Consider the following 14,118-nt stretch of genomic DNA (forward strand, 5'->3'; position numbering starts at 1 on the left):
CGAGTCCAGCTGGCGGATGTGAGGCTCCTGGGAGAGAGAAGAGGGAAGAGCAGCCGAGGAGCAGTGCAGGACTCGGGACGGGGTGTGTGGATGGAGAAGGTTCCAGCAGGAATGGGGGAGCCAGGGTGTGGAGGGCTTTAATGTGAGCAGAAGAACTGAAGTATTCTTTGTTGGCCCAGAAGCCAGTGAAGCTGAAGGCAGTGATGTGGTCTGTGGATTCGGGGCAGGCGTTGATCCTGACAGTCAAAACTCACTGTACACTGTTCCAGGTTTGAAAAATAGTAGTCTTTATTTTCTAATGGTGGTATTTACATGTGGCATGGCCTGCTGTCTTGGTACATGTGATAAAGTACATTGTAAAAAGATATGAACACATCTTCAGGCAAAGCAACTATAACCAATAATAACCAAATGAACTGGGATATGGACGAGATAAATACTGTGTCTAATCGACGATAGAGTATGAGGCTTCAGCATTGCCCTTCAGCATCCAGTGAGTAAACGTACACTCTTTTCCATAAACATGTGCCCTAATAAATCATTCAAATGAATTACAAATATGCTTCTAGCACTGCTAATGAAAAACAACCAATTATACAGAATCACAGAATAACATCAACTCTTGATTTAACACACAAGAAATAAAATAATACATTAGGAAAAAGAAGACTACATGGAAACAGTTACATGAAAGCAGTTGCAAATGAAATAGTAAAGACACTGATATCGTTCAGTTGAAATTAGCCAGAACATCTGTGGATACAGTTTTTATGTCACATGTAGGTGTTGTCTGGTGTATAAAATGGTCCACACAGAAAAAAAAACACGTTCAATGTCTTTACACCTCAGAACAGGAGTCCACAGTTTAGTGGCTGGTAAATGCTAATGTTGACTCACTTTCCGTCGCCATTTTGTTTGATAATAGGATCATTCTGGAAGGCAGTACCTCAGGGAATATATCAGATAAATACATTTTATGTAGCAACTCTTTAAAAAAGCAGAACTAGAAACAACTGCAAGATGAGCAAAGGTCGTCTTTGAATTTAAACTGACGTGGTCGTTGTGGGCGCTGCTGCACAAACTGTAAGTGCAGTCAGCACGGCCTGATTTACGTGTGAGATTACTGACGATACCTTTAGTTTCTGAGACAGTAAGCTCTTCATAAATAATAAAAAGAACCTTAAGATTCTGACAAATAATATTCTCTTTTACATCGATATACAAACAGCATAAGAAAAGATCATAAATACAGGCAAACTGGTGCCCCCGACATTCAATATACATCAATATTACTGTGTTTTAATAAATGCAATATGATTAAATTACATTGTCAGTTGATGTTGTGATAGAAAACATCAAAATTGCAATAAACTAGTGAGCCTCAAGTGGCTATATCATGCTCAAGTGGTCCTGTACGTGACTATTTGCTGGAACCGTCCTCTGGCACGACAGAACAGAGGAGCTAAAATAATTGATATGGAAGAGAAGGAGTGGGAAATAATAAAAATATTAAATGAGCAATACTCTCCAAACTCAGTTCTGGACTCTGAAAGTCTTCAAATCCAACAATACGAAAAATGAAGGGTTGAATTTTCTAGACTATTCTGTACACACATGTAATAAATTACCTACTGTATCTGTTTATATGCCTTTTTACGGCTAATCTCTAGTTAAAAAATTCATACTGTCAAAAGGGGCCAGTAATAACTATTACACACATATAGTTACTGTTTTACCTGAAGTACTCATGTACAAATACTGTTTGCTGTCATATTTACACAGTTCTATGCACAGATAGGAATAACATTTAATTTAGTATGTGGAGAAAATATTAATTCTAGACGTTTTGTGGTTTGAAACTATTCCTAGATTACTGCTTGGTCGTCCAACTGTAGAAAAAACATATCAGCAGTTCAATTTCTACCATTTACTTTAAGATACTGACATGTAATTTCTAGCTCTTTGAATCAATTAAGGGCACAATATAAACAACAAATGTCAGAGGCAAAAGGGATGCAAGGTAACAAAAATGACAAAGTGGGGGGCTGGATGACCAGGATGTAGAGTTGTATCCCTGATATCGCAATGTCCCCCAGAGATGAATGACGGCAGGCACTTGAATGTCATGTTTGTGCGAGGTGCGTGTGAGGGTAGTGGTGGATAGTCACATGAGACTGATAGTCCATAAAGAGTGTCCATTGGAAAACAAAAGATGGAATTAAAAAAAAAGGCGATTCCTCCTCAGGATTCCATCTCGTCTCCGTCGAACGATGGCGGTGAGAAGCTGACCACCTCCTCGTAGGTTAATTCTGAAAAATATAAAGTGAGATTTATCCAAACTACTGAGCATACGTACTTAACACGTAACCTAAATCTACATATTTTCCACCTCAAAGGTAAAGCTTGCAAATCATAGACTAGGAATCCACAATATATCCACAACGTGCCAACTTACTCTTCCATTCCTCGATCTCCAGCTCGCGGCTTTCAAAGCTCTGGTCGTAAGGCTCCGCCTCAGGCTCGTCTTCTGGATCGTGGTACTGAGCAAAGTACGGGTGAGCGAGAGCCTCGGACGCTGTGATCCTCTTGTCTGTGTCCAGAACCAGCATCTTCTCCAGCAAGTCCACCGCTACACCACCACAGCAAAGAGAAGAACAATAGTCAGAATGAGCAAGTAGAGGCAGGACATAATGTATTTAATCTGCTGCGGAGGCCATGTGTTTTTGTTTACAGCACATTGACACTGGCGTCGAGATATTTGTTCTTTTTTAGTTTTATTTTTATTTTTATTATTATTTTTGCGTTGGCAGCATGTTAGAATCGTCATCAACACGCCCCCTCGCTCGCATTTATTGTATTTTAGCAGTTCACGTAGTCCATTCAAATTTTATTCTCCATAATTTCATCCGGTCTCTGCACAATGTAATTTACAGCCTGTTTATACAAATGACATCTAATTAGTATTTCTCTGTGATATCTTTGCAACTCCAGAGAAAATAAAGACTAGAAGCAGTAAAAGTCGGGTCTGTCAGTCATCTGAATTTGGGTGATACAGGAAGACATGTACCAAATCCGTCCAATCAATGACTTGCAAACAGTTCATATGATGTCATGTTTACTCCTCTTATATAAAGTCAGCGTGAACAGGAACTCGACCTGATCTTTAAACTAACAAAGAATAATTTTTCACCCTTGATTCAGATTAAATGAACCAAGCTGTAGGTGTGAAAGCGCCGTAACTCAACCAGATAAGTGTTTAAACTGTATAATTTCATAACAACACACATAATGTTTCATACTGTTTTAACATGGAACTGAGGATCGCCCTTAGAAAATACTGTCTTCATGCCACCACTAGAGGGAGTGAGTGAGCCAGTGGAATGTAAGTCAGGGCCTGATGGTGAAAAGGGAACTCACCAAGAGGGTTGGCACCAATAAACACATCAGCAAAGATCCTCTTAGGCATGTGTGGGAGTGAATTAATGTAGTTCCTGGCCTGTGGGAGATGAAAAACAACAACCGTGAAAGATCTTAAAAGAATCGGATATTTTGAACAGCTACAGCTAAAATAAAGGCATTATCATACTTAATTATTTGTTAAGTTTTCCCAAACTGCACATCTTTTCATGCTTCCTGCACTTTAACTAACACCCAATTCACACACATTAACAAACACTGTGCCTTAATTTTCAAGAATCAATATGTGATACCAGTGCAAACAGCCTCAGCTTATCAACATGCACTATAGCTGCACTGGCAAAGCACTCCGGGAAGCTCTGCTGTGACGAGCACGGTGAGTCAGAGAGGAAACAGGGAATAAGTGGTGTCAGAGCAGAGGCTAATATGCAGAAAAAGGACTGGTGGGAAATATTTCAACACATCGACTCTAACGGTATCTGCCTGTAAACAGGAATATGGGTTTAGGTGCCGGGGCACGTGGGAAGGTGGGCGGGCGCTTGGCTCACCTCATGGCTGGGCATCCTGCTTATGAGGGAGGCTGGGGGTGTCCCCGTCAGGCGCATTATCTGCTGCAGCTGGTTTATATCTACAGCTTCTGAGTCAAGGGGCATCATAACATGAAGATCAGCATGTCACAGAGCAGGGGCGGTTAGGGCAGTTGATATTCAGTGGGGGGGGGGGGGGGGGGAGTCATACAAAGGGTGAGGATAACAAGGATGGAAGAGGGAGGAAGTCAGTTTCGAAGCTTTGATATACAGCAACACTTTATGAATTTGGTTACCCAATGCTGCACTAGAGGTCAAACAAAGAGATTAGAAGACTGTAAGAAGTCATGGAACGTGCTAGAGACAAGTGGGAATCAAAGCCTTGTGTTCAAGAGCAAATGAAGCCATTTAGAAAACACACATTGTCAGAATGCAGCGTCGTGGTGCTAGCATCAGGACCATCAGGACGGAGACTCTCTCTCTTGCAAGGGCAACGCAGAGGCAACACACACACAAAGGCAGGAGTGGGTGGGATGGTACTTTGACACTCACTGACTCCGAAGAGACTTTCGTCAAGAGTTAGGGCCCTGGGGTTCCGACGTGCATCATTATAAGCTTCAACTGACCAATGTCTACCACACACACACATGAAGGAAAACAGGAGGGATGGATGGATGGAGGGTGTCGGGTAAAGAGAGAGGAGTGAGAGGTACGACCAGCCGAAGCTGCCATCTGTGTCGGATGAGACGTTTTCAATCATTCATTAAAAAAAAATTTAAAAACAGAAATGTGAGCCAGGAAATTGACAAGAAATTGGTGCATTATTTTTTTTACTTAGAGTTAGATTGTGCTGTTTTATTAGGTAAACATAAGCAGTACGGCATCCAGTGTTAGGTTAGTAGTTTTGATTAGGTCGTTTTAAGAGGGAAAAGATGCAACTAATGATTATTTTCATTTCTGATTATTCTGCCATTAAAATTTAAATGTCAAAAACATTGACAAAAATGTTTAGAGAAGATTAGAGAAGCTCAAACCAGAGAATTGTTTACATATTTTGCTTTAAAACATCGGACACTATGAATAGATTATCAAAATAATCGTTTTTTTTAATTTTCTGCCCACTGACAAATCAAACGGTCCCCTTATATTTGCAGTCAACAAGTAAGACAAACCAGGAGTTTAAGAAAACAGCATAATAAACTGCTTTTTATAGAGTCAGTGAACTGCTCACTGACAGTCTAAGGTGATCTGGTCATAATGGTTCTGACCTCACTTGATCCCGTCTTTAACCACAGCTCCAATTGGACAAGCTGTCCCCAATTATTTTATCCTGAAAAACAGAGCAATCAGCACGCTCATGTTTATTCACTCTCTGGGGTCTGCCCGCCTCCCATTCTGACCAATTTCCATCCGTCCTGACACTAGTTGGGCCAATCACAACCATTTATCTTAACTGGGGCGAGTTTGAATCTGACAGAGGAGCGTCCAATGGAAGTTCCACTGAAACATCACAAGCTGTTCTGACATACTTTTCCCACTTTTCAAAAGTGATCAGTGTGAATACATGAAATTACGCACAAAACGTCATTCACATTTGTTAATCAAAGTAAACAATGTGTTTGACCAATTTGTGTGAACTGATCATTGAGAACAGGAATCAAACACATTATGCAGCAGCCGACTCCTGCTTTTCACCTTTAACAGGACCGTGACCACGACAGTGTGTAACAACCTCTGTAGTTTGCAAGGATGTGTGTGTGTGTGTGTGTGTGTGTGTGTGTGTGTGTGTGTGTGTGTGTGTGTGTGTGTGTGTGTGTGTGTGTGTGTGTGTGTGTGTGTGTGTGTGTGTATATCTTAATATCAGTATGTCTTCCTGTATATTTTTGTATTAAAACACATGAATACTCTGCTAGTGCATATGTGAAGCTCTGTGGGAGGGAAACAGGAAGGTGTGTTGTATAGTGGAGAAACTGTGGGCAGCACTGAGTCATTGTCCACAGGGTACTCCAACTTTTATCACCCGCACACACAGACACACACACACACACACACATTTAAGCCATTTAAGTATTGCAAGACAATGACAGCGATGGAAGGATACGGTCTGTACCAGGGAAGAGCGTCCGTCCAGTGAGTAGTTCAGCCATGATGCAGCCAACTGACCAGATATCCACTGTTAAATTACAAAGAAAAAACATGCGGCATGGTGACGAAGATCAAATTCACCTATTCTTCATATTCAGTATCAGTTATATTTATCAAAAGTGTCTTTATACCAAGATAAGGTTGCACATTGGACACATACAGTACATTCAGAAAGTATTGACTTCAGAGGTCTCACCTCCGACATGGACACATTGAACCTTTGATGTTTAAAGGTCTTTAGTGTCCAAGATAAAGGAAACCAAAACTTTAACAATTATAAAATATTATAAAAACAGGTACTCTGTAAACAAAGTTACTCAACTAACTGTATTTGAGCATCTCTGCACACCTAAACAGCATATAAGGGAAGTGCATTTCAGAATAAAATGCTATCCAGCAAAGTAACTGTCTGTCTTTGGTTCGTGCTGCACCGTAACATGTCGACTCGACCAGAAAATTGAAAAGCTGCCCTAGTTCCTCTATAATCACCCTCATCATTTCTTGTGTAATAAATAATTAACAAGTGACGTCAGAGAGGAAAATAGTTAAATATATATATTATTATCTATATATATTTTTCATTACTGCTCCAGCCCCACCCTGAACACACCAACGTCAGCGAGTTATTTCTACACAATTCCAGTTATCTGAAATCACACACAGTTTATGTAATGATGCATTTAGCAGGAGCCCAGATGAATAATGGCTGAACGTCTGTACCTGTCATGTTGTAGTGCATCCAGTTGAGCATGATCTCCGGGGCCCGGTACCATCGCGTGGCTACGTAGCCCGTCATCTCATCGTCTGTGTGCCGTGCCAAACCGAAGTCCAGGATCTGACGGGTGAAGTTATGTTTGTGAGTAAGAGCAGCAGGGAAGAAACAGAGGGGAAAACACGTCACGGAGACAGCACACTTAAATGAAGACCTTCCACTCCACAATGAGCTTAATCATACACAGTGAAGATTGTTGGAAGTCGACTGTTTCACACCTTGAGCTCACAGTCCTCATTCACAGCCAGATTACTGGGCTTCAGGTCCTGAGGGGAAGAAACACAGACGTCACCTTCAGGATGAAATCCTTGAGGTAAAAGGAAATGTAATTTATTCAAATGATGCAACAGGGTCCTCATCACTTACTCTGTGGATGATATCTGCAGAATGGATGTACTGTGGGAGGAAAGAGGAACATGTATTACTTTAATATGCCCTACATTTTAAAAACAACACAACTCAAAGTGTATGCTGTTTGTTATTTCTTTTAATCACAATATTAGCTGACTGTGTTTGTGTGTGTTCAAACATGTGACGCAGATACAGGACTTTGAAAATCTACACTGTTAAAACTCACTGCACTCTAAAAAATAATGGGCTGTGAAAATTTCTCTGAAAGATAAGCTCTTAGCTGTATATGTTATTCCACCACATATATGCTCATATATCACATATATATACAATTCTTAAGGGCTGCAGACACAGTATAAATATGAATGATAAATATCAGAAACAGAAACTGAGTCAAACACAGTTACAATGATCATCATAATATATTCATAAATCCATAAATCCATCAATTAATCATTTATATAGCACCTTTCAAACAAACCAAATGCAATTCAAAGTGCTTTACAGGTGACCAAACATAAGATGTAAAAAAAATACATTTCAAAGTTTTGTGTCCTCTCAGAAATGAATGACAGTAACTTGAGTCTCAGATACTTAGAAATTGGTCTGTTTACTTTGGGGTCAAATTTCAAAGTTCAGGAAACAGAAAAACTTTAAATAGGTCAATTATCATTCAAAGGACCATCAGTTAGATGATGGCTACGTCCATATTACTACGTATTTGTTTGAAAACAGCATTTTGGCCACACACGTACAATGGGCATGCACGTCCCACTGGATATGTAGTAGTTGTATCACTGCAAAATGCTAAATTTAACTGCACAACAGCTGTTAGAGAACTGGGTCAGCAACCCTTGCAATTGATTATTCATGCAGCGTTCTACACTGGTAGCCGAGGGTAATGGACAGACCCAATCTGGTGTCTACATCATCGTTTCCAAATTTCTCCATTTCTCCGTTTCCGTCCAGACTAAAACGCCGCCCTGGAGTTTTTAAACTAAAACAGGGCCAGCAGCACTTTCAAGCTTCTCTGTTTCAGATACTCTAAAACGCCAGACGCATCTGTAGCAGTGTTAATGCGTTTTAAAACAAAAACCTAGTAGTGTGGATGTAGTCTAAGCGATTATATTATGTTTCCACATATACTCTACTAAATATGAAAGAAAATTTATATTTTACATTTTCAATATATAGACCAAAGAAAAGTTGGTGTCTCTCAAAATGCGTATATTAAGAGAGTGAGGGAGCCATCTGAGGGTCCAGGATCGACCTGGACAATTGTGTGGCGCTGGTAACTTCACTGACCTTCAAGCCTCGGAGGATCTGATAGATGAGGAACTGGACGTGGTCGTCAGTCAGCTTCTGACACTTGACGATGTTGTTGAGGTCCGCCCCCATTAGGTGGGTCACCAAATACCTGCAAATCACACAGCAGTCAGATGTGGTCTCCAAATGTCCCTCTCACCGACTAGCGACTAGTGTGGTGTCATTATTTAAGTTTTTTGTAGTAATTTGTAATTTTGTTAATAATATATAATAATCAAATTAAACACCAATTCATTTAAATTTGTCTGCATTACTATTCAGTTAAATTATATCTATACTAGAAGAAAACTCAGTTGCACTGTTAGAAAGTAAGAGATGCGTAAAAGAAGGTTGGAATTCAGAATTGTTTACTTATTGTTCCGTGACAGTAACATCTTTATACAGACAACAGATCAGCTTAAGGCCACTTGTGGTCGCCTTGTAAACGTGAAGTGTATCTGCTCCATCTGACCTCATTCCACAAAAAAGACAAATGACAATCTTTATTGTTTAACTTCAGTTGTGTGTTTGTGTGTGTGTGTGTGTGTGTGTGTGTGTGTGTGTGTGTGTGTGTGGGGGGGGGGGGGGGGGGGGGGGGGGGGTCATCTCGCATTACCACAAATGTGCAACAAGCTGATGACTCCATCCAGAGGATTCAAGGACGCTGATTGAGTATCGTATGCACACACACACACACACACACAGCCCCAGACACTGCCAGATGGCTGTTACCATGGAGACTGTGATGTGCACAGCGCACATGTTCACCCTACATTCACCTTGGTACAACCCGCCACATTCTGGACTCACATGATGCTATGGATTATAATGTGTTTGTCCCTCTAGATTCAGTCCCGTGTTAATCTGATGTGAACGCTTTCATTGTGTTAGAAAGAGGGAAACTGAAGCAGTAGAGGCTGAGACAGAAGAGAGGCAGAGAAACAGATGCGAGGAATGACATTCGAGAAAGAAAAACTAAAAGACGAGGGTGAACAGGAGAGAGAAGGTGACTTACACATCACTGAACTCCTCTAAGCTCGTCGCTGGCGTGAAAACGTCTAATAGGCCGATCACCTGGAGGCAGAAAGAGAGGCAGAGAGGTCAGGAAGTATTCATTATTTTATGTGACAGACTCCAAATGAACAATAATACAGTTTTCATTTAGTGTTTAATAACTTCACAATCAGTGTCACAATAACAAAGTCAAATGACGAGAAAGACGTCAAATTGAAAGTCAACAAGTGTGTGATAGGACTTGATGTCATCCTCTTCCACACTATCTCAAGTTTAGATTGATTCCATGGAGCTTGCACGCCATTCCTGCCTCGTTACACTGCTCAAGTTCAAGGACCTTAATATCTAGTGACGTACACTTGGTTATCCTTGCCCCCCTGTTTTGGTTACCAAGCGGCTGAATCACATAAATGGGGTCAATGACAACCACAGCAGATATGATTTCAGAGGAAGCAGCAGATAAAAGTCTGTGCATCCCGCTGACAGGACGGGCACCAGCAAGTGTGAATGAAGGAACACATAACATTGAGAGGAACTGCAGAAAAACATGTTGTGTTAGATCTCACTGGTTTCACAGGTTTACGGGTTTACAACAAATTGTGAAAGTACCTGCAGAGGCTGAGAATATACTCCTTTACTGCTGTAGAAGCCATTTGTAAGATTTGCGGCTGCACGATCGGAAATCCGAATATGATGTGTGGAAAATAGAATATGACAGGCTGCTTATCAGTAACACTTTGATGATTATATATATATATATACATAAAAGGCTTGTTATACGCAATGACCCAGTTTGAATAAAGGAAAAGAAAGTACAAAGGGAAAACGGAGGATTGTCGTGTGTGTGTGTGTGTGTGTGTGTGTGTGTGTGTGTGTGTGCGTGTGTGTGTGTGTGTTCGTCTGCAGTGATCGCACATGCACACATTCCTGCATATACGTATGCACACCGGCAACTGAGCAGCCCTGAGTGCCGTCCCTGCCCCCACCCCCTGCAGTGAGAGGCTGAGGTGGATACGTATTGTAAAAAAAAAAAAAACAGAAAAAAACACAGGAGCAGCCCGCCCACACAAGGCACAGGCCCACAGCTGATTGGTGGACTGCTGCAACAACAAAGAGCCGATTGGTCCACTCAGGCTTTCCAAAAACCCAAACCCGGGGAGTCTCATGGCAACAGTGTGAGCAAAACACAGTCTCTCTCCATGTAAAGCAGAGGTAGAGATTTAAACACTTTGATGATTTCAAAACAGAAAATGAAGGTTGATGCAATTTTTCTCGTTAAGATGAAACAGACACTGACGTTCGTGACCACAGATGGAAAAACAACCTTTGTAAAAAAAACTGTCTGGTACACGACAACACAACAAGTACGTATTGATTTTGTAACTGAAGACAGTTCCCCTCATGAGCTTGTATTGATCACAATGATACAGGCACTAATTCTGTATAAACCTTGTCCCATATAAAAGCTGTTTCTGTTCAGTCATTATGGGGCACTGAGCGTAGATTGATGAGGATTTTGAATTTTTTATGATTTTAACACAATAAATATGATCAAAACCTCCCCTTGTGCTGCTGAGTTATGGTGTCGCATGTAGCCAGAAAATATTTTTTGCGGGATATTATAATGTCACAGCAAAGTTTACTTTTTGGATATCAATAAAATAAAATAAAGTCTGGTGGCTAGCTACAATATACGTCATAAAGATAAACTCCTCCCTGTTAGTGGATGGGACATGGACCAAATTAACTAAGTACAATTTAGATATCAGACTACAAAAATAGTTTGTGTCATTTTAGTTAGTTCTTATCAAACTGATGTTTGTTCAAGTGCCCATTTTTCCGGTAAGTTTTTTTAAAATTAGTTATTTGATGCTGTAAAATTGGGATGAAACCTCATGATTGACAGCTGAGACTGTGTATCGGTGGGACCTCTCTACCGCGGCTCCATCCCCTGATCGCTGATGTGCAGACTCTGGCCCCAACTGCGCAAGATGCCCGCGTTCATATTCAGTGATATTTTAGCTTCATTTATTGGATAGTGAGAGAAAGTGGAGATGCGCTGTCCATCTTTACAGACAATCTATAGTTCATCCTAGAGTTGTTTGGTCCTGGTGCTCCAAAAACCTCATGTTCACAGGAACGTTTGGTCACAGTGACTTTGACTCTTGACCACCAAAATTGAATCTGTTGTTCCTCAAGTGCAAATGAAGGTTTGTTACAAATTTGGAAGAAATTACCTTGAGGCGTTCCTGGGACAAACAGATAAGGGGACAACCAAAAAACACAATGGCCTCTGGCCACGGGTGTTGCCTATCCTTAGATAGTGAAGATGTCAGAATACTTTCAGAATGCACTGTTTAAAGCTGACGTGACACCAGCATGTGTTGTGATGGCATCTAGAATCACTGATTAGCCGATGCATGAATTCCAGAGGGTGTGTAATGAGTGCTTCAAGGCAATTAGGCGGTATGAAAATAATGTTCACATGAAATTAAATGAACTCTCTAGACAGCCCTCGTTTCACTGTGGAATCTGATGTACTGTTGCTCCTCAGCTGCTGCTGATGGGTTTTCCCCTTTGAGACGTTCCATGATTCTTGGAGCTGCATTTTCTTTTTCCCTCTGACTGCGTCATCTAAAACTGCTCAGAGAAAACAGCAGTCCACCCTGTCACTTATCACTAAGCTCTCACAATAAGCCATTTAAACCTATAGTATTACAATAGCTTACAGCAAACTCCTGAGCGCACCATACAAAACAAATCTCCACCCTTTTCCCTGTGCACCATCTAGTCTTACTCACTGATACACACCATTCACCAGCTGTCCTGTTCCCACACAGCAACAGAAAACCCATCACCTGCACTTCAGCTTGTGTCATTACATAACACACAAGGATGCTCTTCATCTGGGCAGTATGTGAGCAGGATGCAACAATAAAACACAGGAAATAGAAACTGTGTTTGAGTTCAGTAGGTGGGCAAGTATCTGTATGTACATGCACACATGGAAACTGAAAAACAAACCCCGAGCAGTGATGTTGGAGCCAGGGCTGTGCATAATGACGACATTCATTAGGGGACGATAGGAAAGTATCTATTGTGTCATATTACTCTCTGAACTTTCGATTTGTTGCATCATAAATCACATAACAGCAACGTGTCTGTCATTTCGACAATGCATTTGTGTTCTTCCACACAACACGGGCGCAGGAGGGAAATTTGCATGAAGGCAACACAAACAAACAGGGAAATTACAAAGAGAAGACCGACTCTGACCTGCAAAGACAAAACGAGGAGTCATATTCTGGTCACACTGCACAGCCCTATCTGTAAGGTAACTAATGCAACTGTCCAAAATCATTGAAGTAAAACGCCATTAATCTAAATCGCTGCAGCAGCAACATGAGATTCAAGAGTCAGCCCCCTCAGTACCTCGACTTGTGTTTACCTATATTTATTTCATACTCCTTTTTCTTATCGTTGCGTGTTTTGAAACCACAGAAGTTGAAGGGACTGCGGTTGTTTGGTGAATCGCTGCTCACCGAGTGGTGTCGTGCAGCGTGCTTGAATAACTGGCACGTTAACCTCTTCCAACAGGACATCACACCAACCACAGCACCTCTTTTAGCTCCAGGCCGTTGATCATGTGTGTGTTTATCTGGTCGCACTTGAAACTAACAGAAGACACAATGTCAGGCTTCCAAACAGGTTGTTCATATTTCATAAACCCACATATACGCAGGAATTTTTGTATAATTAGACGACTTGGGTGCAGCACCCAAAACAATGAATGTAAAAAACTCTGCTGACAGTTCTCCACTTTGAAGAAAAAGGAAACCATATTTGCTCTAATATAAGACTTTAATAAAGACTTTTTAATTTATATTTTTTATTTTCTATTTAAGGTCAAGTAGTCGAGAATAACCCTCAAAATGCCACGTTATTTTGAAAACAACAAGCAGAAACTTTTCGGTATCCAAGTAGGGTGTGCTGTGAATTAAGACCTACCCAAAAGTATTTAAGGCCCAGCACATAATATTTTAACATATTTAAACCTTGTATGGCCCAAAATTCAGATTATTGAATTTCAGACTTTTTAAGACCCTGCAAAAACCCTGTTAGTACAACAGAAATTAGTTTTGAATGGAGCAGTACCAGTGTCATTACAGTCTTTTACAGAGTAATGCATAATATAGCGAGTATGTCTGTATCGAGTCTTTCAGTTCAAGCAGCCTCAGTGTTTGTTCGTCCAAGTTTAACCTGCAGGACTCTGAGTGCTTGTGAAACATGTTGTGCTGCTTCAGAGGAAACAAATTGATGATGACTTCCCAGAAATTACTCAATCAGTCAACAGCAAAGAATTACATGCGTCACAGATGATGAGCTGAAAAATACAAAAATATGTTGTGACTTTTGGAGAAAATGATTTTACGAGAGGAAACGATTCACTGCAGTGACTCAGTCAGCTGAGCAGCGGTCGCAGCGAGCCGTCGACGGACCTCCAGCTGAACAGAGATTTTGGAACGTAGCCAAACTGTTCCATTGTCAGATGATTATGTGAGAAAATGTCATATTCACTCATGATAT

The 14,118-nt window shown here is 40.9% G+C and overlaps 1 protein-coding gene and 1 long non-coding RNA gene across 2 annotated transcripts in view; one reads left to right on the plus strand and one right to left on the minus strand.

Moving 5' to 3' along the window:
• Positions 1-14,118, plus strand: part of LOC117761404 — a 25,314-nt gene continuing 11,196 nt past the window's right edge. The window contains exons 1-2 of the long non-coding RNA XR_004613828.1: positions 1-764; positions 8,721-8,734. This is a non-coding gene — a long non-coding RNA (uncharacterized LOC117761404). The remainder of the gene's footprint in view (positions 765-8,720; positions 8,735-14,118) is intronic.
• mapk14b (mitogen-activated protein kinase 14b) overlaps positions 903-14,118 on the minus strand; it is a 22,271-nt gene continuing 9,055 nt past the window's right edge. The window contains exons 3-12 of the mRNA XM_034585248.1: positions 9,533-9,591; positions 8,518-8,629; positions 7,228-7,257; positions 7,080-7,127; positions 6,810-6,924; positions 6,046-6,117; positions 3,966-4,045; positions 3,418-3,496; positions 2,456-2,629; positions 903-2,309 (exon numbers count right to left, since the gene is read on the minus strand). Of these exons, the coding sequence (XP_034441139.1) occupies positions 2,242-2,309; positions 2,456-2,629; positions 3,418-3,496; positions 3,966-4,045; positions 6,046-6,117; positions 6,810-6,924; positions 7,080-7,127; positions 7,228-7,257; positions 8,518-8,629; positions 9,533-9,591 (837 nt within the window). The 3' untranslated portion in view covers positions 903-2,241. The remainder of the gene's footprint in view (positions 2,310-2,455; positions 2,630-3,417; positions 3,497-3,965; positions 4,046-6,045; positions 6,118-6,809; positions 6,925-7,079; positions 7,128-7,227; positions 7,258-8,517; positions 8,630-9,532; positions 9,592-14,118) is intronic.

This window comes from Hippoglossus hippoglossus, chromosome 5 (assembly GCF_009819705.1).
Source record: "Hippoglossus hippoglossus isolate fHipHip1 chromosome 5, fHipHip1.pri, whole genome shotgun sequence".
In the NCBI taxonomy this organism is placed as follows: domain Eukaryota; kingdom Metazoa; phylum Chordata; class Actinopteri; order Pleuronectiformes; family Pleuronectidae; genus Hippoglossus; species Hippoglossus hippoglossus.